Source organism: Schistocerca americana, chromosome 1 (genome assembly GCF_021461395.2).
Source record: "Schistocerca americana isolate TAMUIC-IGC-003095 chromosome 1, iqSchAmer2.1, whole genome shotgun sequence".
Lineage (NCBI taxonomy): Eukaryota > Metazoa > Arthropoda > Insecta > Orthoptera > Acrididae > Schistocerca > Schistocerca americana.
Window position 1 is genome coordinate 933,987,645 of NC_060119.1, and position 24,923 is coordinate 934,012,567.

Sequence of the window (24,923 nt, forward strand, 5' to 3'; positions counted from 1 at the left end):
AGTGGCAAATTTTATGTATAAAACACTGTATTATTCAAGGTTGTGGCAAGGTTCAGTGAAGGTTAAATAAGCAAATACGTTTTTAGTTCTTGTAGTGATTAACTCAGAATAGAGGACGGATACAGCAAAATGCAATGTTAGATACAAATTGGAATGGCATCCAGAGGAATGAGAAATGAGGGTCTCACTTAATGACTTGTAAATCAATGATCTACATTTTATTTATGTTTGTTCTGTCTTGCAAATGTCAAAATAGCATTTATATGTTGTAATGTTTTATTTTTGCCAAAAAATACGTTAATTAAAACTAAAAGCTCGAATCTCTCTTCGCTCTTTTCAAATCCGTCATCAAAAATAGGTGTTTGCATGAAACAAAACTCAGTCTTCGAATGATGTTTGATAACTAACTTAAAGATCATGGTTATTGGTAATGATACATGACCCATTATGCCCCTTCCAATTTGTATATAACATTGTATATTGCTGTATCCCTCCTTTGTGCCAGGTTAATCACTACTAGAACTAAAAGCATATTTGCTTATTGAACCTTGCCAGGACCTTGAATATAGCATCATTTTACATGTAAAATTTGCTGCTCTTTTCAAATCTTCAATCAAATATTAGGGTTCACATCTAAAAAAACTCGTTTTAACCTCCAAAGCACCTTGAAAATCATGTTCAAAGTCACGGCCATTAGTTGCAATGTATGCCCCTCTTTACCACCTACCACTTTCGCTTAAAACATTACGCTGTATCTCACCTCTGTGCTGAGGTATTCCCCATTATGGATTAAAATTGTCCACCCTATATATAATGTGAGAGTTTGATCAACATGTGTGTTATGAATAACCTATATGTGTGCTCTGTATTCATCATCAAACTTCCGACTAGATGAAATATTCTTAAATCTTGGTTCAATGTTTACAACATCAGTATTCCTACAACTTGGGAGTTGAAATCAGAATTTATGATACATTGACTATATATTAGACAAGAGATTAGTCATTATCATGTATATTTATGTGAAGCTGATATTCAGTTCAGAGTCAGATATTCAACCAACTGCACTAAATGGTATTTCAGAAAGATTCAGTATACATTGGCATTGTTTCAGTATATCATGTTAGAGTCATTGGTAGTCCTTGGAGCCGAATTCAGTGCAGGAATTCTTTGCTATTCTTTTTATAATGTCAAGCACAGTCCTACAGCTCTCATCACCACACAAAGCCCATAAGCAATATATCAGACAAATAAATTGAACAACTGCAATAGACTGTGCTCTGTAATAAATTTTCATAGATGATAAAGATAGTTATAACCCTCGAAATTTTACCGAATCACACAGCTATGTACACATGTTCATTTTTACATCAACCTAATGTGGGATTTTTTTTTATTAATCAAACAGTGTTTTTAAATTGCAGTTCTTACCAATAAAACAGCGAAAAATCTCATACCCTCTCACCTGCCACCCCATATAAATGAACAAGCATCAGACTACTTAACCAAATTTAATACTTCAATTATTTACATTACCACTGTTAGCTTGTTATCCAGAATATCTTTTTTTTAACTTTATGACTTTTAATTACACTAACGTACACCACATTTTTTTTCCAAACCAGCATAAGGCAATACGTTTTACATACAAAAATTTGTATGTGTGTAAGTTGCTTTATCATCACAGCATGTTGCAAAAGGGACCAAGTAGATAGTTAAGAAAGCAAGTGAAACAGATAGCTTGTCTGTCTCATATAGCAATTTGATATGGTATTTTAGAATATGCTTGTCATATTTGTTTATGAGAGATTTATAATCATTGTTAAAGTGTTTTGCGCCAGTCTGAGAATTCTTACATTTAAAACTAATACAATAAATCAATGTGTTCTTTCCAATCTTATTACAGTATGGACTCGTACCCATAGTAGTTAGCAATTAAAAATTACACTACTAGGGTCTGAAACCTTCTAGGACTGCCCTACCGTATGCTTGTCTTGTTATAACAAGTTATATTGAATGGATATAAGGAAGGATTCGTGCAATGGAACTTTAGCATATGGACAGAGGGAGGAAAGACCTTGTACCCCAATAGGGGAAGAAAGAAAGGAAAAGGAAGAACTAAGAGTGAAGGTCCTAAGAAAGACAGAAGATAGATGCCGTAAGAAAGACAGAAGATACATGCAAAAGGCTGGTATCCTCCCCAACCCCCACCCCGATCTCCCTTCTTGGGGGGGAATCTTTGTCAATCCTACAGAATAGACACCACCAGCTTCACCCCCTTTAGGCCCATCAAGTGGTTCTTACTCCCTACTATGGAATTGCAACAGAAACTTTAGTGCAGTTTCCTAGCTTGACTTCTGAAGAGAAACAGAAGAAAAGGAAACTTAAGACTATGGTAACTTACTATGATCATATACCCAATTATTCAAAGGTTTCAGAGATAATTGCCCCTTTCTATAAAATTGGAATGATTTCTACTTAACAGCTAAGTACAACTATTCTCCCTTAAAAAATTCATACAACTTGTGCCATTCCATTCCAGCATACCAATGAAAAGACAAGGCACAATATCTTTCCCTATATAACATATTCAAACTACAGTTTCCTTCTCACAGAAAAGATAGAATCCCTTCCCAGGCATGTTTAGGAGATCCCCTGTAAAACACAATTTCATGATTTAAAAATAACTGAATCAATAAATAAATTCGAGGGTTGACTGAAAAGTAATGCTTCCATCTTTGAAGCTCTTCAACAGTTGGCAGCATTGGTATGTGGCAGGTGTGGGCTTGTTCCATAGCCTCTTCTCTACAGCTCCAGTTTTCCGGAAGCTTTAGCTTTGAACAGTTGTGTTGTTACAGTGTAAAGTATGGAACCCTGCACAGTCAGTCAGTCAGTGCAATTTAAGGAACGTGCAGTCATTGAATTCTTGACAGCAGAAGGTGTCAGCCCAAAGAAGATTCATCAGAGAATGAAAGCAGTTTATGGTGATTGTGTTGATGTGAGTACTGTGCGTCTTCATTCTCATAACGCGAGAGGAGTTCCTGGCAAATTTCAAGTCTGTGTGCTTTCATTTCAGGAGTCAGCATCCAGGGTACCCATCATGCACAGATCTTCCGATAACCAAGCAAAGCAATAATGTGACCCACACATTCTTGTGAAATGCCGACTGTTTGCAGTTTCTCTTTGAGTGATACGACAATCGTCTTGAATCAGTCTGTCAACATTTTGCTTGTGAAACTGGGTAGATGCTGTCGCAGGACATCCAACTCTTTGTTTGTCACGCAGGTCAGATGTTCCTGCCTCAACATCTTTAAACTTACTTGCCCAATGACGCACTGTACTCACATCAATGCAATCACCATAAACTGCTTTCATTCTCTGATGAATCTCCTTTGGGGTGACACCTTCTGCTGTCAAGAATTCAATGACTGCACGTTACTTAAATTGCCTCGACTTAACACTGTAACAACACAATTGTTCAATGCTAAGGCTTCCCACCAAGTGGAGCTGTAGAGAAGAGGCTACAGAACAAGCCAGTACCTGCTGCATACCAACGCTGCCAGCTGTTGAAGAGTTACAAAGGTGGAGGTATTACTTTTCAGTCAACCCTCGTAGTATGAGTGCATATAGGACTCGTACACTGAGGGTTCTGTAAGGGCTTCATTATGCAAATAGACAGTTCGCTCATTCCAGGAATCAAGGACCTCTACTATTTTTACTTGCTATTAACATTGATATTGGCAAGGTATCAGTCTCAGGGACTCCAAGACCTTCGAGAATGTTTTAATTTCAAGTCTAGAATTGCATAACAAATGACAAAAGAATTTTTTTTTCATGTTGATATATTACAAATTAACAATTTTCTGAATTTTTCCCTTTACTTGTACAGTGAAATCTTTCTTCTTGCCAAATTTAATGAATCTACATCAAAGGGAAGTGCCCTATCGGTTTTAATGAGTGAGTTAGTATCAAAATATATGACGTAAATGGCCATATCTGATTGCATTGAATTAGAAACTTAAGGAACTTTGTCCACAAAATTTTTCTGGCTTACCTTTTACCTATTGTGCGTGGTTTTATTTGAAATACTCACTTCCACAAGTGATACACCATTCCCAATGCCATTTCAGTTTCCAGAGCAGTCTTGATACACCTCTTGCTGGATCGCGCGAAGCGCTGTCTATGAATTTTCTTTTATCTCATCTATCATTGCAAATATCCATCCTTTCAACAGGGTTTTCAACTTTAGTACAAAGGAAGAAGCAGCACAGTGATTTCATTTTTTGTGCAACAGTCATACACCAACAGAGATGAATGTAGTGGGGCATTATCATGATGCACGAGCTGCAAATTGTCTCGCCACATTTCAGGTCATTTCCTTCTCACATTTTCTTGCATGCATCGCAACACATCCCAAAAGGACCATCAATTAACAGACCGTCCCTGTGTCACGAATTCATGATGAATTAATCCTTCAAAGTCAAAGAAGACTGTCAGCATGGCTTTGACATTTGGCCTGACCTGACCTTGTGGCAAAGCAAGCTGGGATAATTTTAATTCCCCTCTTGTTTTGCCATCTGCCTCCTTATAATTCATTTTTTTTTTCAATTTTAACTAATTGCCATTAACACAAGTGAATATTATCTGCATTTTATAAAAGAGAAAGATTGGCCCTTAGTTTAAAAGAAATGCCTACTGAGATTTCATTATTACAGTATCTATAGCGTCGGAGAACTTCAAGCATATCTCATCATTTCGTAGTACTTCCCTCTCTCGCTTATTTGCAAATTGATTCTTCCTTACTAGTCTCTTAAACTTGAACTTACTCTTCATCATTACTCAGGTGTGATCTGAATCTATATCTACATCTGGGTATGGCTTACAATCCAGTGCAATCTAACTGAAATCTTCCCCCCTGGCCTTGTCCAAGTATATCTCCATGTCTTGTGATTCTGGAACAGAGTATACACTATTACAAGCTGAAATTTATTGCAGAACTCAGTTAATCTTTCTCCTCTCTCATTCCTATTACCAAGCCTATGTTATGCAGTAACCCTTTTGTCTGTTCCTTCTCCTCAAATGATATTCCAGTCCCACATGACTGTTAGACCTTTACGTACCGAATATCCCATTCAGCATCTTTATATACTTTCTCTATCGCTTCATCTTCTGCTTGCAATGCTGGCATGTACAGTTAAACTATCATTGTTGGTGTTGGTTTGCTGTTGATTCTATTGATGACAGACCTATTACTGAACTGCTCAAAGTAACTCACTCCCCACCCTATCTTCCGATTCATAACAAATTCTACTCCCATTATAACATTTTCAGCTGCTGCTGATACTGTCCAGTACTCATCTCAGCAGAAGTGCTTGTCTTTCTTGCATTTCACTTCACAGACCCCCGCTATATCTAGATCAAACCATAGCATTTACTTTTGAGATTTTCTAGCTTCCCAGCCATGTTCAGACTTCTAAAAGTCCATGCCCCGACTCATTTTGTTTGTTATTCAGTCTTTTTCTCATGGTCATTTTCACCTTGGTAATCCCCTCCCGGAGATGCGATTGGGGGACTAGTCAGAAATATTTTGCCAGGGAGAGATCATCATGACACTTTTTCAGTTACAGGACAAATGTCCTATGGATACATATTATCTGTCTTTAATGCGGGGGTCCATTGCCTTCTGCATCTTCATGCCATTGGTCATTACTGTTTCTGTCACCTTTTAGAGAAAGTTTCACACAACGAGGGCAAGAGAGTGCCCTGATCCTCTGTTCACTTCTCCACCTGCTTTGACAAAGCTTTTGCCAGAATGGTAGTGATTTCTTATGGCGGAAGTCTTCAGCCGCCGTTTCTGATGATTGTTATTTAAAATTTAAGCAGTGGTGAGGTTTGAATCAGGGACTGCGGACTGTTTGATTACCAGTCAAAGACAGTACTATTAGGCCACAAATATGAGTTACAATCCCAATACATGTGCAAAAGTACGTGAATCGTACCATTGCTGTGGCTGTTTGCTGGGGGGCATCAATAATTTTGACTTGACTGCCCACTGTTGTTTGATAGACCAAATACCACCTGAAATTCACTGAAATTATGGTAACTATCAGCTACTCCCATGCTCCGCATATGTTTCAAATTGCTCACACAGTTATCTATTTTTTGTTTTGTTTTTTGGAATGCAATGTTGAGAAAACATGTTTGAATTGGCAATAAAAACAACGGGATGCAATGCTCAGGTTGCTCTAAAGTCCTGAAACTTACGTGTACAAATACTGGTATGTTTGTTGTTGGACTTAGCATGTTGTTGTTGTCTTCAGTCCTGAGACTGGTTTGATGCAGCTCTCCATGTTACTCTACCCTGTGCAAGCTTCTTCATCTCCCAGTACTTACTACAACCTACATCCTTCTGAATCTGCATAGTGTATTCATCTCTTGGTCTCCCTCTACGATTTTTACCCACCACGCTGCCCTCCAATGCTAAATTTGTGATCCCTTGATGCCTCAGAACATGTCCTACCAACCAGTCCCTTCTTCTAGTCAAGTTGTGCCACAAACTCCTCTTCTCCCCAATTCTATTCAATACCTCCTCATTAGTTACGTGATCTACCCATCTAATCTTGTGACATATCTCTGGTACTGTATTACTTAGTTTTTCTTCTAGCATACATTCATCTAAAGCTGGTTTCTGCATTTATTCAGATTTAGCCACCAGGTCCATGCATTGTTCGTGTATACCAGCTACCATTTTATGATGTGAACAATCACTATTTATTGCTGTGATCTCCACTCTGTATTGATTGATTTTACCTTCAACCTGATTAAGTGTAGTTTTATTGTGTATACCATCTTCGTCTTTTGTAGATTATAATATGTCAACTTCTGATTTGAGCTGGGATTGTTCCATCATAATTTTGTTACATAATTCATTCTGTTTCGCTGCGAACATATCATGAATGACTTTTATTATGGTTAATGAATTTTTTTTGCATTCTTTTTGACATGATCCTCCAATTTAATTGCATTTAACACCATTAGTTTGCCATTTAATATCATTATTCATTGCCTTGATAATCTCAAACAAGTGACTTAGTCCAACCATTACCGGTTCATGACTGACTGTTGGTATAGTAACCTTCACTGTTATAAACTGAATACCAGTTTCCCAAATTTGTTATTATCACAATGTATGTTATTTAACGAAATTCACAAATAATTTTCAGAAACATCATTCACAGTTATATTGTTCTGCATACTTGTGTCTCTTACAGTTACGGTAATATCTTCAGTGTTAGCGCTCATTGTTAAGGGTAGCATGTGGCCTGTTGTTTCCTAAAGATACATGTATTCACAGCGTATAGTTCACGTAGTAGCACTCGTTTCTGACACCGTTTTTAGCAAAAACATATGAATTCACCATTTAGTGTAGTTCTGTTGCATTTGCCATTTCCTAAGATTGTGATGAAATCATTGTCTGACACACGCATTGCCAGTTGTGAGATTCCTCTTTGTTAATGGTTACTCCTCTCCATGTTCATGATGGATTGTTCCATCATTAGTATTATTTGATAATCGTTTAGATGGAGTTGATTGAGCACAGTAGTTTGAGGTGTCACTATTAATTTATTATACCCTATTTCAAAATGTCTTGTTTAATTATTGTAGCAAAATTATGGCAGAACATTTGAAGGAAGAAGGAAGGAAGATTGGGTTTACCATCCCATCGACATCGAGGTCATTAGAAGAGGAGCACAAGTTCGCTTTTGTGTCGAGGATGGGGAGGGAAATAGGCCCTGCCCTTTTCAAAGGAACCGTTCCAACATTTCCCTGGAGCAATTTAGGGAAACCGAAACCTGAATGGCCAGATGCAAGTTTGAACCATTGGCCTCCCGAATGCACTGCACAACTCACTCAGTCACAAGATTCAAATAAAACTTAAACGTCCATGAATGCTTCAGTCTTGGATGACATTCCTATTTATGAATTGTCTGACATGACTCTAACATTCAGTACACTAGTTGGCTTTTTCTTTTAATACTTTATCCAGCAGAGTGTTCAAAACTCACCACATCTGTAGACTCCGCATAATGATTGCTGCAATGGCATGAGCAATCATAAAACTCATTATTGATCACAGAGGCACTTAACTACACTTTGTTGCATCTCACAGAGGTTGTATTTGTTCTCATATCAATCAAGATGCAGAAACATCAGGTAACTATGGAAAATACAAAAAGATCAATGAATTGTAAGCAGCATTTAAAGTCTACAGTAAGATTATTGGTAAGGGGCTCAAGATAATAACTGATGTCATTTAATCATGGTTTTAGAAAAGTACAATTCTGTGCTTTCTTGTACAATCTGAAAGGCTGTAGCCTATTTACAGCTGAAAAAATGAAATCATCACGTAGGTGCTATCTATATGTCTATATTACCAACTGGTTCATGATTCATGTTGCATGACACCATTTGCATGTTGCCTATTTAATGGCTAAGGGCAACAAAAATTTGATTTTCAATGTTTCATATGATTATTGTTCAAATTTTAAAATTTAAAATGCTGTTCTTGAGGCAGCATAATTCTTGGCACACAAATACCCAGACTGTATGTATCCATTATTTGAGAATGAGAGCAGTTTGTGAGTTGCAACCAACTTTATTCATAATTTCTAGCTGTTAAAAAACTTTTCTTGCTGCAGTGTCACACAAAATGATAAAAGGAAAAAAATTAACTTATTAAATGTTCACTGTTCATGTAGTTAAATTGATCAACATGCATGACATTTTAATTTGTTGCTTCTTTAGGACTAATTTATTCACAATACATTTTGCTGACAGTGTCCACATATACTGTTGAATGCACCAGCAAAATTATGTCACATGTGACACGTGGGGTATATGACATCACAAACATGGAGATGCTTGGAAAACTAATTTTCACTTAAAATGGAGCACTCATCCAGTGTTTCATAATGACAGCACATAGTGACTTCTAACAAATTTTAAACATAATTTCAGAACTTTTCTAAACTTTTTCTTAGTTACTTGCTTAATGTGAAATATGCAACACATTAACTCATTTGTAAAGTAATTAAAAGTTTGAAGCTGTTTTGTACATGGGAGTTTGATTCTTTACAGAATCAAGGGTTTACCGTTACTTTGGTTGTTAAAATACAGTAGTGTAGAAAAAACTGAAACATGATGGCCTCCCTAAACAAAGCTAATGCAATATTATCCAATGGGGAAGAAAATCTGATGAGACCACATACAAGATGTACGAGGGAAGAAAAAGTAGTGGTTAAGGGACCTCAAATGCTGTCTATCCTTTCTTTTTCTTAACATGTGACTGGTAGTTTATCCAGACCTGATAACTTTTAATTTTTTTATCTTTATTTTGTCTTCTTGACATAACACACTTTTGATACACAACATCATTGTACTCTTAGCATATTTTTTTTTCTCTGTTGTCTCCTCCTCCTCCCCCCTCCCCCATCAATAAAAATGTTTGATCCATTTTGGGGAGTTATTTTTCAAATACTCTGCAGTGTGGGATGTGGAAAAGGTAGTTAAACGTAGCTGTTTGCATAATCAGGTAGTTGGGTATGTATTTCTTTATAAGCCCACTTTTAAACTAACTCAGTCATCTCTTCTCTTTAACACATCTTGCTTAGTCTGTAGTGTTGGTTACCTTATAATTACAGATTTACAGCTAGCGGTGTAATCTATTTTATTGTGTTTGTTCCAGTGGCTGTTGCCCTTGTGTCAGTTCTCTCTGCTGTTGGAATTTGTGAACGATGTCGCATGGAAAGTGGTGGAGTGTATTTTCTGGTTGCACATGTCCTTGGTTCACAGTATGGAGGAGCTCTGGGGCTACTGTATGTCTTTGGCCAGGTTTGTTCATTTCACCAAAATGGTTTTAGTATCAATAGTAAGATGGTGATGGTTAAGTAAACCACACATGTAATTGGTAACCATGTGTAGAAATTGCAAAAAATATATACAGTAGGAAAAAAGAGCACAGTATAACAAAATAAACTGTAAATATAGAGAAGTGAGAGTTTGCTTTTATTCTGTTATACAAATGATCCACTAAATATTATTCATAAAATTGCCAACAAGTCTTTTTTTTATTTTTTTATAGGCAGTGGGATGTGCCTTGAATGTGTTGGGATTTGGTGAATCCATAGCTGGCCTATTTAGTCTGACAGATACACCATGGGCTACTCGAGGTTTTGCTAGTGCCGCTGTTCTTCTCTTGGGAATCATTAATGTAGCAGGTGTCAAGTGGGTCGTGAAACTACAATTCCTACTACTCATTATTCTTCTCCTCGCTGGTCTGGACTTTGCTGTGGGCAGCTTTGTACATACAGATGCTGGTGAGTGCAAGTCTCACTTACAGGTGAATTTGTGATAGAAATATCTGTTCTGGAGGAACTTATGCAGTTAAGTGGTCGATTCTCTTACAACTAAAATATATTGAAAACTAATAACTCATTTGTTTTTGTTGCTTTCAACTTTTTTTAGGCCTCTTGTTTTTCTGTACTTTTTATTATTTTATATCTGATAAAATCTATTCTGAAGAATAGTACAAATTCTACACAAGAACTTATTGAATAATAGTGAACGAACCGAGTTCCGCCATCCCTTGCTCATCTCAGTCCTGTCTCTCTTTCTCCTCTTACCTATATCCCTCACTCTATTTACAGTTTCAAGGTAGCCTATTTTAGCCATGTATAGTTTTTTAACCCAGACAAACCTAACCAACTGAAGCAGGTATTGGTCTGATGTTACTAGTACCTGAACTGTAAAACCTGTGAATGTTTCTGTTTCTGCAGTTACCATAGTGTGCAGTAATGGAACATTGTGGTTTTTGATGAGAGCATGTTTCATTCAACTTCAGGTTGAGTAACCTCCAGAGAAAATGCACTACTTGGACACTCTACCTGCTGTTGCAATCACACTAAACCACTCTCAACTAAATACCACTTCCAACTAAATGAAAGGCTGTGTGATAGAGGTAGCAAATTTGATGTATATCATAACTGTTTTCACAAATGGTCATGCTTCTAAGGAAGGGGTGGGGTGTTAAGAGTGGCAATTATAAGATTATAATAGGATGTGCTGCATGGATATACCAGTTCTTGCATGCTTTTTGTGCTCGCTAGTATGTGGCCCTGGTGCAGTGGCATAGGAATTGACCAAGTTATTCCATAGGTTGTTCAGGTGTTGGAAAACCACATTCAGATATTTGAGATGGAATCTGGGTAGGATATTTCTCATCTCAGAACATTATGAAACTATAAGACAGAACCCAAACTGAGGATGTGGTGCAGCTTGTTCATTACGGGTGATGCTGTGTGATGAGGTGGTGCTCCTTTGTGGCTAATATGTAGGTGTGGATGCAGTTCTTGGATTGCGAACGAGGTTTTAGGGGTACTTCTTATCTGTTACGAGCTTCATAAGACACTCAGCATGTTGGTGAACCAATTTCTTATCCCTGCAAAATCTGCAACCTGCAGGTGCAGAGGTGACAACACGTTACAAGAGAGTCTTATGTTTCAGTGTTGGAAAATATGATCAGAACGCCAAAATCAACAAAAGGTGTGTGAAAGGGTATGATTGTTAATAGACTAGCAGCATAACACTAGGTCTAAAGTTTATGAAAATTTATATATTCCTGACATGGTCAGTCTGGGGGCAACCTGCAGTGTATGGTAACAAAACTTCAAAAGTCAAGATCTCTAAAAAAGTGTTTCATTGATGTCCAATTGTGACAGAGCTATGCTGTCATTATCGGATCCTATGCTTGTAAATTTTTTACCACATATTATACTTCAGTGTTACAAGTCGCTTCACATTGAATATGTACATATGAAGATCACTACATATTGGTATTTAAGATTTAAGAGTATTATGTACAGATACAACTATATTGTGCCAATTACAAGTATTGTAGGGTGTACATATGCAGTGTGAAGTGACTCGTAACACTAGTGCATAATATGTGGTAAAAATTCAAAAGCATAATATGCGCCGATAAAAATGTAGCACTGTCGAAACCAGTAATCCAATAAAATGCTTTTTAGCAATCTTGGATTGTGAAGTTTTCTTCAGTTCCCATTTATGAAAATATACATGACAAAGAAGTACATAATGATTTTTTAGGCTGCTGCAACTGTAATTACAGTAAGGATGTTATAACATACCATGACAGGCTGAAGGGTAAAGTTTGTCTCGTTTGATTATCCACTGCTGATACAGTGACATGGAAGTGAATTTATTAGTATCTCTGATATGCCAGTCATTCATTATCACTTCAGTGTTCTGCTAGTGCCAGGCAAATTTTGGAGATGGCAACTGAACTGCCTAAGTAGATGTAAGAACGTGTTCATTCCTGGATGTTTTTGTACATTGCTTTAGGAGCAAACAGTTCAAGGTACTCAATCTTGTTCATTGAATGAACAAACATTCAAATACTTAAGGCCATAAAATGTGTATGTAATAATGTGTATTTAATACAAACCCAAAAAATGCTGCAGACGTTAAAATTGTCTGCTTCTTCAGTTTTATATTCCATTGCTGTTAATACTATTAAAAAAGCTGCTTCGAAAATTGATGCTTCAACATAAAACTCACTGTGAGAATATGCGTCATAGATGCCTGAATACCACAATAATTCTTGCTCTTGTCAGTAGTGTCTACAATTCCCAAAGAAAATTGTTTCCAGAGAGTACTTGATTGAGGATTTATTGTTGGTTTCCATTTTTGGCTCTACTTGGCTTGGAGCTAATAGTAAATACAGTTATGTGGGAGTATTAAATTGCATTCTCTACTGCTGTTTTACCACTAGTGTGTTGTTCCAAATCACACCCCACTTTCAAAATTAATAACTCCTGTATGAATTATGTAAAGTTTTACTTTCGTTGCATATATATTGTACTACTTCTGAGAGTATTATCCTATTTATTGCTGTATTTGTTAACACTGAGTAAGTGCAAAGGGGATGTAAAGTGCCCATAGGCATGGTAACCTTGTCCAACAAAGCACATAATTCATGTAAACTATTTGCTCATTGTCACAGTGCATACTATTTCTTGTTGCACTTTGTTGTTGTGAAATAGTCATTGATGGTGCATATGATACCTCATGTACCTGGTCATGAAAGTAGTTAAACATCACATTGTTATTGTGCTACCATTGAGTGAAGTGCCACGATTTTAAGACAATAGACTTGTGTTTGGGAGGGATGACTGTTCAAATCTTATCTAGTGATCCAGAAATAGTGTTTCCGTAGTGTCCCTGAATCAATTAAAGTGAATGCTGGGATGGCTGATTTCTTTTCCTGTCTTTTCACAACCTCAGCTTGTGCATTGTCTCGAATGATATCGTCATTGACAGGACATTAAACACTAATATTCCTTCATTCATATTATTATGCTTCAAGTGTTATTTAGTACACTTAATGATTTCATTAAACATGTGCAGTTTCAGAGTAGCCATTGGCATACTTTTACTCATTTAGTCAAATGTCTCCAAAATGAATACTGAACATATTGGATGAATTTTCCATGGAACAAGGAGACACAGCAATAGAGAATCTGGTCAAGAGAAAGAAATAGTTAATGAGATATATCCACCACTGCAGGTGTGGGAAGCCATTCTTTTGTTCAGTGTTATGCAGGCATTCCAGATTTGCTGGTGGTTGAGGAGGACAGTATCCAGTTATCAAATTGTGAGTAGCTGTGTTAAACTCTTTTGTTAATAAAAGGACATTCAGTACGTACCCCATGTCCTGCGACAACAGTCTGGCATTGACCATAGTCCACACAAAAGGAATGGTGATCATGTCAATACAGCTTGAGAACCCAGGTAGCAGTGCTAGACTGTTGTCCTACACAGCATTACATCAGATGCAACTGCTATTGACTTGGCAGCATGTGGTCATCGCCACAGTTTGTACACTGTATTGCAATCTGTGATCATAGTGCCGGAATCATCTGTGAGCTGGGGTGACAGGACTTGATGTACAAGTGGTGCTAGATGATCATAAGATGGCTGTCCAATGCATGCCAAATGGATGAATGATGCAAGTTCTGGTTGCTGGATGGGAGCAAATAAATAGCACTTTCATGACTGTTTCGGGATTGTTGGGGACAAATTCATGTACTGGTGATTTTCACAGTTGATTCAGTGCCGTGTGATGGTTTGTTGCAGTGCCATTGCGATACTGGTGGTGTCAGTAGCTGAGAGGAAAAGATTTCAAAAGTATATTGTTCTTTTGCACTGCTACAAGAAAGATCTACATGACGCTGATTCACGACTACATTGTTCGACTGATGAAAATGAGATGTCATTAGATCAGAATTTTTATGAGTACTTTTTTGGAAGGGGTAATGTATGTACTTTAGTTAGCACACCACTATTTTTTAAGAACCAAAAAGCAGGGTTACAGACATAAACATTGTGAAACTAACAACTGGTTTGTAATGTACTGTTAGGGACAACAGTAATGAAAGTTAGTGAATATTGTTTTGGAGAGGAACCTTTTGCTTCAGGTACTAAATCACGTATTCATTGTTATATTAAAACGGATGAAGCAAAGTCTTTAGATGACATTAAAAGTGGTTTGAAGTTTATGTTTGGATCAATGGTGTATTTGATGTACAGAAGTGTCAGAGTTGTAAGATGGCTTTTGTATACACTGTGTGATCAAAAGTATCTGGACACCCCCAGAAACATACATATTTCATATTAGGTGCATTGTCCTGCCACCTACTGCCAGATACTCCATATCAGTGACCTCAATAGTCATTAGACATCGTGAGAGCGCAGAATGGGACGCTCTGTGGAACTCACGGACTTCAAACGTTGTCAGGTGATCCTAAACATCCCTAGGTCCACTTTTTCCGATGTGACAGTGAATTGGAAACTTGAAGGGACACGTACAGCGCAAAAGTGTACAGGCCGATCTCATGTGTTGACTGACAGAGACTGCCGACAGTTGAAGAGGTAATGTGTAATAGGCATACATATCCAGACCATCACACAGGAATTCCAAACAGCATCAGGATCCACTGCAAGTGCTACGACAGTTAGGCAGAAGGTGAGAAAACATGTATTTCGTGGTCGAGCAGCTGCTCATAAGCCACACATCATGTTGGTAAATGCCAAATGACGACTCACTTGGTGTAAGGAGCGCAAATGTCGGAAGATTGAACAGTAAAAATGTTGTGTGGGGCGACAAATCTCGGTACATAATGTGGCGTACCGATGGCAGGGTGTGGGTATGGCGAATGTCATCTGCCAGTGTATGTAGTGCAAACCGTAAAATTCGGAGGTGGAGGTATTATGGTGTGGTCGTGTTTTTCATGAAGGGAGCTTGCACCCCCTGCCCTTGTTGTTTTGCGTGGCACTATCGCAGCACAGACCTACATTGATGTTTTAAGTACCTTCTTGCATTTCACTGTTGAAGAGCAATATGGGGATGGCGATTGCATCTTTCAACACGATCAAGCATCTGTTCATAATGCATGGCCTGTGACGGAGAGGTTACATGGCAATAATATCCCTGTAATGGACTGACTTGCACAGAGTCCTGACCTGAATCCTATCGAACACTTTGGGATGTTTTGGAACACCGACTTCGTGGCAGGCCTCACCGACCGACATCAGTACCTCTCCTCAGTGCAGCACTCCATGAAGAATGGGCTGTCATTCCTCAAGAAACCTTCCAGCACCTGATTGAACATATGCCTATGAGAGGGGAAGCTGCCATCAAGACTAAGGGTGGGCCAACACCATATTGAATTCCAGCATTACCGATGGAGGGCGCCACGTACTTGTAAGTCATTTTCAGCCAGGTGTCTGGATATTTATTTTAATCCCATAGTGGATGTAACTAGAAGTGACACGTTGTCTATAATGAATTATAATGAGTCGTCATTATCATCTAATGTTAGATTACGAAGGGGAGCTACTAGTTGGTCTGTAGTGTATTGTTAGGTACCACAGTAACGAAATTCCTATCCTTCATATAATACTAGATAATGGTGTAGTGGATGAGATTCTTGCACGTACTAACAGCTATCCTTGAAAAGGATGTGTTGTAATGCAATATTCCCATGATATTCGTGCCAAAGAACCATCAGAAACAGAAATACATTCCCTTACTTGGTTACTTGTATCATACATGCACAAAGAAAGGTAGTTGAACAAATATAATTGAACTATGGAATTCAGATGAGGCAAGTATAGGTATTTTCAGAATGTATTTGTGCTACTAGTGTTTCATGTTTTTGCATTGAGCTTTACACTTTGACCAAAGAATTAAGAGCAGTGAGAACAAAAACTGATAAGTTATTGGCTGTGCATCTATTTTTAGGACATCTTACCCAGTTAACTGTGGTGATATGTATCATTAGGTACTTTTGTTACCTTCAGTGAACAAAACCGATATTTTCAGAGGAATATTGTATGTTCATACTGTTTATGTCAAGCAAGGTTGTGAAGTATAGGATAATTTGTTTGTGTTATGTGATGTCAAGACCTTTTATACAAGAAATATTTAAATGTTCCATAGAAAGCAGGACAACAGGTCTAACTATCAAACTGAGCAAAGAGAGCGGTTCTGGCAGAAGTGAAACTGTTGGAATGTGTCATGAATCATACCTGGATAGCTTCATTCATAAGTGCATTTCTCACAAAAGGTAGAAAATAGTTTTAACTGGTAAGAAGCTTTAAACCATGGTACACTGCATTGCAGAGTGAAAAATTCATTATTGAAACCAAGCAACAGTATAAAACGTGATTTGTGATGTAAGTACTTTGAGATTAAATGATACCATTTGTCAGAAAAGAATAAGTGTTGAGTCATCCATAGGCAGTCCGCGACCATAGCTGAGTGGTCAGTGCAGCTGAATGCCACCCAAGGAGTCCAGGTTCAATTTCTGGCTGGGTTGAACATTTTCTCCACTCGGGAACTGCATGTTTTGTTTGTCTTCATCATCATTTCATCCTCCTTGACATGCAAGTCACCAAAAAGGCATCAAATAAAAAGGCTTCCACCAGTTGTTTGGTCTACCAGATGGGAGGCCCTAGTCACATGCACATTCCATTTCATCAACAGGCACACACAAAATGAAAGAAAACTTGCTAGCTTTCAGAGTAACCCAACACACACACACACACACACACACACACACACACACACACACACACACCCATGTCCCTATATGGTGCCGGCTGACGCACAGTGCCAGTGCTGTATTTCGACAGGTAGACTAAATTGTGGAGGTAGAGTGGGATGGGTAAAGGGAGAGAGAGGTGGGAGGTAGGGAGACAGATTGGGGGTGGTTGGCTAGCAGCTTGGAGGGAGGCAATTGGTTTGTTGGCTAGGAATGCAGGAGGAAAGGATGGCAGTTGTACAGGCTAGGCATGTGATACATGGTTGTCAGAGCCAGTGGGCATCAGTGGCATGCTGAAAGTAACGGGGGTGTGGTGTGTCAATTGGGAGGGGTTGACAGGATGGAGGAAGGGGAAACTTGGATGAACTTGGATGGAGGGTGTGAGGACAGTAAGTTAATGGAGATTGAGGCCAGAATTATTATGGGAGTGAAACATGTGGTGCAAGGATCACTCCCATCTGTGTAGTTGAGAGAAGCTGGTGATGGATGGAAGAATCCAAATGTCCCAGGTTGTGAAGCAGTCTGTAATGTTGAGCATGTTATGGTCAGCTGTGTGTTGTGTCATTGCATGGTCAATTTTGTTCTTGGCAACAGTTTAGTGGTGGCCATTCATCCTGGTTGATACCTGCTTAGTAGACATAACAACATAAAAAGCTGTGCAGTGTTGCAACAGAGTTGGTATGTGACTTGGCTACTTTCACAGGTGGCCTAGCATCTGATATGGTAGATAAGCCTGTGACAACAGAACTGGTGTAGGAAGTGCTGGGTAAGTGAATTGGGAAGGTCTTGCACATTGGTCTTCCACAGGGATAGATCCCTGTGGAAAGTGGTTCGGAGTGGGAGTGGCATAGGGGTAAATTAGGATGTTGTGTAGGTTGGATGGGTGGCGTAAAACCACTTTAGGTGAGGTGGGAAGGATATTAAGTAAGGTGTGAAGAGAGATCACCAAAGCTGTGATGAAGATATGGTTCAGTTGTTCCAGTCTAGGGTGATATTGGGTGACAAGGTGGGGCCCTGCTTTGTAGCTGATTCTTGGTGGTGGTTGGAGGATTGGAGGTGTGCGAGAATACAGCATGGAAAATCTGTTTGTGGACTTGGTTTGGATTGGTGTGTGTGTGTGTGTGTGTGTGGGGGGGGGGGGGGGGGGGGGGAGTTAGCTCATCTCTATGAAGGCCTTCATGAGAGCTTAAGCATACTAGGCAAGGGAGTTCTCATCACTGCAAATACATCATTCACGGGTGGCTAGGCTGTATGGGAGGGTTTTTTTTGCTATGGAAGGTATGGCAACTGTCAAAATGCAGATACTGTTGATGGTTGTGGGTTTAATGTGGGCAGAGGTGTGGATGGAGCCTTCAGAGAGGTGGACATCAGCATGCAGGAAAGTGGGTTGGGAGTTTTGGGAAGGTTTCCTCTAGATGGCCCATAAACAGGTTGGCATAGGAAGGTCCTCTGCAGCTGCCCATGGATGTGCGACAGATTTGTTTGTATACCTTCCTTTCAAAGGAAATACAGTTGTATGTCGGGATATGTCAGTAAGATGCATAAGAAATGAGGTAGAGGTTTTGGAGTCTGAAAGACATTGGGGGAGGTAGTGTTCCATAGAGGCAAGGCTGTGGGAATGAGCGGTGTTGGTGTATAGGGAGGCGGCATCAACAGTGATGAGTAGGTAAAATGGTGGGGATGGTGGAGGGTTGATGAAGGAAGTGGCTAGTAGCTAGTAGCTTTCATGTGGGAGTCTAGCTTTTGAGCAATTGGTTGGAGCTGTTGGTCAACAAGAGCAGACAGTCTGTCAGTGGGATCACAGTAGATAGCTACAATGAAGTGTCCACAATTGTTGGATTTGTGGGAGCATATAGAAGGTAAGTGTGCAAGTGTCATTGGGGAGAGGAGATAGATGGACTGCGGGGTGGGGTGGGGGGGTGGGTGGGTGGGTGGGTGGGTGGGTGGGCGGGTGGGTGGAGGGGGGGGGAGGAGGACAAGGAAGGGCCTATGGATTTCAGTTGGGTTTGGAGGTTATGTTGGACTTCTGAGTTGAGATCACTATGGTGGAGCTTGTAAATGGAGGAGTCTGACAGTTGACGGATGCCTTCTGTCAGGTGGAAATGATGACTCATCATAACAGTGGTGGAGCCTTTGTCTGCAGGGACATGGTTAGATCAGGATCTGTTTTCAGGTTGTGTATGGCTGTCTTGTCTTCTGATGAAAGGTTAGTGTTCTTTGGAAGGATCCTAAGGAAGTATGGTGGGGCCATGTTGGAGGTAAGGAATTCCTGGAAGGTGACCATGGTGTGGTTAGATGGGAGTGGGTGGGTCACGGTTCGGTTTGGACTGGGAGGGCAGGGTTCAGTGGTTGGATTTTGGTGGCAAAGAAGTGTTTCTTCTGTAGGAATCGGGAGAAGGAGAGTAGGTCTTTGACGAGTCCAACATGGCTAAACTTGGGTGTGTGGCTGAAGGTGAGGTCTTTGGATAGAACAAAAATTTCTGTGGGACTTATGTTTTTGGTGGGAAGGTAACAACAGTATTTTGGGTTTGCTTGGGTTCTGGATTTTCTGGACTGGTGAGAGTGAGTTTTGGAGGATGTGGTGAACTGAAAAGATCAGCGAGGCAGGGTGTGACTGCTATGAGGGGTCGACAAAGGGGTTCACTGTGAGTAGGTAGGTTAGGTATTTATGGAGTGTAGAGTAGGATGTTAACAGATCAAAAAATTCATGGTGGTGATGTCTGGAATGCTCTTCCAGGTGTTGGAGTGCAAGGGTTTCAATTTCAGAAATGTAGTGTACCTAGTAAGGATTGCACAGCAACAGTATTTTGTGGAGGGAGCAAAGGTGCTTGTGCCATGGAGAACTGTTTCTGCAGTACTACCTTTGTGAGGGATAGGGACTGATGGAATCTGAGAAGGTGAAGATTGTTTTGAAAGGCAGGGTGGGATCCAGGTACTGTATTTTTTTGGTTATGCCATTGAAGGAATTTCATAGCTTAGGCAGTATTCAAGAAACAGAATGTGGGACTGGGTTTTAGCCAGTGAAAGGGATACTTTTCTGTACTGATGCACATAGATGAAGCAGGGGTACACTGTAGCAGGGGTGCTTTTAGGGGAGCAGGAAGTGATGCAGGAAGTGGCTGACTGAAAGCGTTAGGTGGTTATAACGGGAATAACAGAGTGTGAGTTCACGCATTGAAACGGACAGAAGAAATTGTGCTGAGGGTAACAGGATAGTTTTGTCACATGAGGTGTGCAGGAAAGAAGAAGGAAGTTGTAAAATTCTGATATAGGAGCAATTAGTAAGCAGGGATGGGTGGATACGGAAGTGAAAGTTAGTGCTTGGATGCTGGAAAGTGCTATAACTGTGCTCCCGTGGATGGGTAATATGTAGAACAGCGTGTGTTTTTGTCATTGTGGCCACAACCTATGCTACAGCATGTCACAAAAGTTGTGCTTCTCAAAGGTGTGACGTTTGTGAGGGAATACGTAGGAAAAGATACGGATAGACAATACCCGAGAGACAAAGTAGTTGTAGATTACAAAACAGTAACAATGGATGAGCTACTGTCACGTAATCCCCACTGCACTCCCCTTTTTACTTTATATGCAGTTTGTTGTTGTGGTCTTCAGTCCAGAGACTGGTTTGATGCAGCTCTCCATGCTACTCTATCCTGTGCAAGCTTCTTCATCTCCCAGTACCTACTGCAACCTATGCAGTTTATATGGCATAACATTTTAATTAATTTTATATTGCTTATTGTTGCGAGCACGACTGATAAAATACAATTCTCACTATTAGTTTCTGCAGTTGAAAATATTTCAACTTTATGCACTTTGACCTATTACGTGGGGATACGCACAACACTAAAAGATTCCCTGCTGTGGACATACAATCTTTAATTTGCACTCTATTTTTATATAACACTGATCTGGCTTGTTAGATACGGAACATGGTATCATTACTGTAACTAATTATGGAATAAAAAAATGCCCTTCACTACGTGCATCTCTTGACTGCACAGAAAATTACCCTTATTACCTGTACAGAAGTTACAGTATGTTATGTAACTAACAGTATGTTATGTTTTTAAATATATGAACACTATTAACTGCCATAACTAACATGAGAACATGAAATTAAAAAAAAAAAAAAAAAAAAAAATGAAATTTGATTATTATGTTATTAGCCAGAACAGGTTTTCCACAGCTGTCTTTGATCACACGCAAGTAAAATTATATCACTCATGAATTATTTACGTAACTGATAACATAATAGCAGCTGCCCATATCCACCTGAAAATGACGTAATAAAATCCACAATTTCCCTCTGAAGTCTCCAGGAAGCTGAAATAGATAATTTTAATGTACTGTTACCTGCCCACTATATTGCGGGAAAACTGCTTTCATTCAGTTCAATTTGAATTTATCGCGTCAGCGGCTTCCGCGATTGCTGCACGGCTCTGCGTCATGAAAAATTCCTAATATGCTGAAAACTGCTAAGAATATGGAATGAAATCTTGGGCAAGCTAGCAATAAATTATTACAGGTAATAATTTTAACAATTTCTATATTCAAAAATCAACATAAATTCAAAGTACACACCTTTTACAAATATCAACCTCCAGTGGCGTCTTTCTCAATCAAAGGACAAACGAAGGCTACCTACGCATTCAAGCGAGCGTCACAGGCTCTTACAACTTTAACAGCTACAAGAAGACAGAGAGAGTAATGTTTTAACCTACACTATTTATAGGCAATTTAATAAGCATCTTTGTAATTATTTTACATTATCTGCTATGATGCATACATTCGCTGACCACAGACATTATTTGTGAAATACAGATAATAAATATTGCACAAACATAAAAATGAAAAATTGTTGTTTCCTTTTATACATAATCTACAACCATTCATCCAGTAATGAAATAATAATAATAATAATAATAATACAGATAAATATTTATTTTTATTATTTTTTTATATATTATAAAGATTTTATAAATGTCTTGCCAGGAGACATCACACTACACGAGGTTTAAGATGAATTTGTAATGTTGGAGGTTCAAACAGAGAAAGCACATTTGCCAATTAGTATGCTAGTTATCCTCTAGCAGTGGATCTCCTTGAGAAGAATCTTGCCTACACCGGCACTATGAGAAAAAGATAAGTGAACATGCTGTGGAAATTTCAGGCTAATGGAAGCCAGCAAGTGGACCCCATAGTATTTGGATTCCATTGTCCTATGTTCCGAAGAACAATTAATCAGCAATGAAAAGTGAATTGGTGATATTCTTGTCTGCAGTGCATGACACCCCATAATACATTGAAAAAACTCAAATTATTACTGATTACAGGATGACTAAAGGAGAAGATCATGCTGTGGATCAGATATGTACAGTGTACAGTGTCACTCATCGTACAAGACACTGACTATGTTTTATGCAATGTTGAACATAGCAGGCATCAATGCTTGAGTACCATGTTTGTCAGAGAAACTTAATACAAATCAGCCTTGAGATCTGTTTTTGAAAAATTTGACATTGTCCTTAACATCTTTAAGAAAGGGCGAAATATAAAGTCCCTCCCATCTGATTTTCAGGCATGTCTGTCCAAGTTCCGTTCCTCCTCGCAGATATATGGCAAACCTACAAACATATTCAAGAGCATGAAGCGTAACAGTTGGCTTTTTCTCCCTCTCCTGTGCCAAGAGGTCCCTTCTATAGTGACTTGCTCTTCATTTAACAAGGTTGCCTGTAAACAATATTAAAGGGTGTTAGAGATATTTCAGTGTGTGTGTGTGTGTGTGTGTGTGTGTGTGTGTGTGTGTGGTGGGGGGGGGAGGGGGGGGGGGAGGGATTAAGAAAGAGACATGGGGCAGTGAGGGAGAGGGATAGCAGAGAAGGGGTGAGGGAATTTGCTGGTGCTGCCTGCAGAAATCTGGTGGGACAGGGACACCAGCTTTTCTGAATTATGCTTGTGGGGGCTCTCCCTACAACGTATTCTTCATTCCCATAACCCACTGGCTTCAACGTTTGCTAGCCGCTGCCCTCCACCTACTTATCCCCTTATGTGCTCCCACTCCAGTACACATACATACTATCCCACCAATACACCAACATAGTCTGTTGCACCTAGCAGCTCTATCCCTGTCCGTACAACATCCCTCCATGCTTCCACAGGCAGCACTATCCCCCCCCCCCCCCCTAACATTCTGGCCCTCCCCCTCCCCAATTCATACATCTTTTGTACCACCACTACTCACCCTAGCTATTTTGGTGCTCACTTGAGGTCCATTCCCAGTCGGACCTTAATACCCATAGAAAATAGCCATGCATGTGAACTGTTGTTGTGTGAATGTGTGTATGTTTTCTAAAGGATTTCGCCCAAAAGCTGGAATATTTGTAGCATTCTTTTTCATTGCACCTGTCTGCTACTCAATTCCTCCTCTAGATGGTGAGTGTAGTCTCTTCTTTCCATATTGTTGTCATTCCATCCTGGACTTCCCATTCTTTGATTTTACCTACATGTGGAGTACATATGGCAACAGTAGATAAACTTCATCAGTGTATGGATTTGAATGTCCTTTGAATTTCAGAATTTTATTTGTACACTGAGTTGTATCTATTAATAGTCTCCTCACAGAATGCAGGAAGATGGTAATTGAATAACGTTAATGGAAAACTACATGTGTGTATTCATTTCTTGGTATCATGCAATTCATAACCAACAATTTACCCGCCGTTGTTGTAAGCTTTAGCTATTATTAGAGACAATAATTTAATTGTAATCCCATGAAATTTGAATGGGTCATGGAACACCCTGTGTGCCTACGTTAAGAAATTTGGCACAACTTCTATGGAATTAAATCTTATCATTTGAAATGGATTGGATTCTACACAGTGTGTTTGAAAACTTTACAACATAAAAGTTGCTTCATTATCTCAAACAACTTAACAGGAAACAGCACTTTTAAAACTAAAAATGATAAGAACTGATAAATCAAAAACTAAACCTGATAACAAAGAGTGTAATACCCTATGAATAGAAAACAAAAGAAAAAGCTAACTTACAGATTTCCTATACCAGCCTGTTGTTTGTATGAGTGCCCCAGAAAAGACTTCAGGTCTGTTTACACACCAGTGGGGGCTTACTCCTCTTGATAGTAACAGAGATCACATCTGTCATTCCACCAAATCAGTGCAATTCCAGAGTAATTTCTATCACACCACCAAGATTCAGAATATCCTGCACTCAACAGTACTTGTATTTTGCAAGTAAACTAAGCTGCTATAACACATGAAAAATATTACATTGCAGTCCACTGCTTAGCATTCATGCAAACAGTAAACATAGAAATGGTCATATTATTGTGGATGAGTTGGTGAATGTGAGACTCTAATGCAATGTATTGCAACTTCCAGTAGGCCTTCGCTAATACCACCACCACTTGCATAACTCACACTTTCACTGACACCTATTCCATTAGTGTAGGATGCACAGTCATATTTTGTGAATTTCTGTTATAGCTACAAAGTACAAGATATTTTACATATGACACAACAGTTACATCTATCTTTTGTGGCAATCAATACAGGTGAGGCAGGTGCCAATCTTCATATATGCTCTGGTCCATTCCTGGGACTATGTCAGGTTGTATAACAGTTTTGGACAAACTAAATGATTTGGTATTGGCCGTGGAAAAATATTTGCACAAATTTTTGTGCCAGACTGCTGTGTCAGTAGCATCCAATTTCAGAG

The 24,923-nt window shown here is 39.1% G+C and overlaps 1 protein-coding gene across 5 annotated transcripts in view; it reads left to right on the forward strand.

The window, feature by feature from the left end:
• The window catches only part of LOC124615429 (solute carrier family 12 member 8), a 216,096-nt gene that overhangs the window by 56,458 nt on the left and 134,715 nt on the right, over positions 1-24,923 (forward strand). For all 5 annotated transcript variants that reach the window (XM_047143316.1, XM_047143324.1, XM_047143341.1 and 2 more), the window contains 2 exons: positions 9,746-9,891; positions 10,142-10,376. In XM_047143316.1, coding sequence (XP_046999272.1) covers positions 9,746-9,891; positions 10,142-10,376 — 381 coding nt within the window. The remainder of the gene's footprint in view (positions 1-9,745; positions 9,892-10,141; positions 10,377-24,923) is intronic.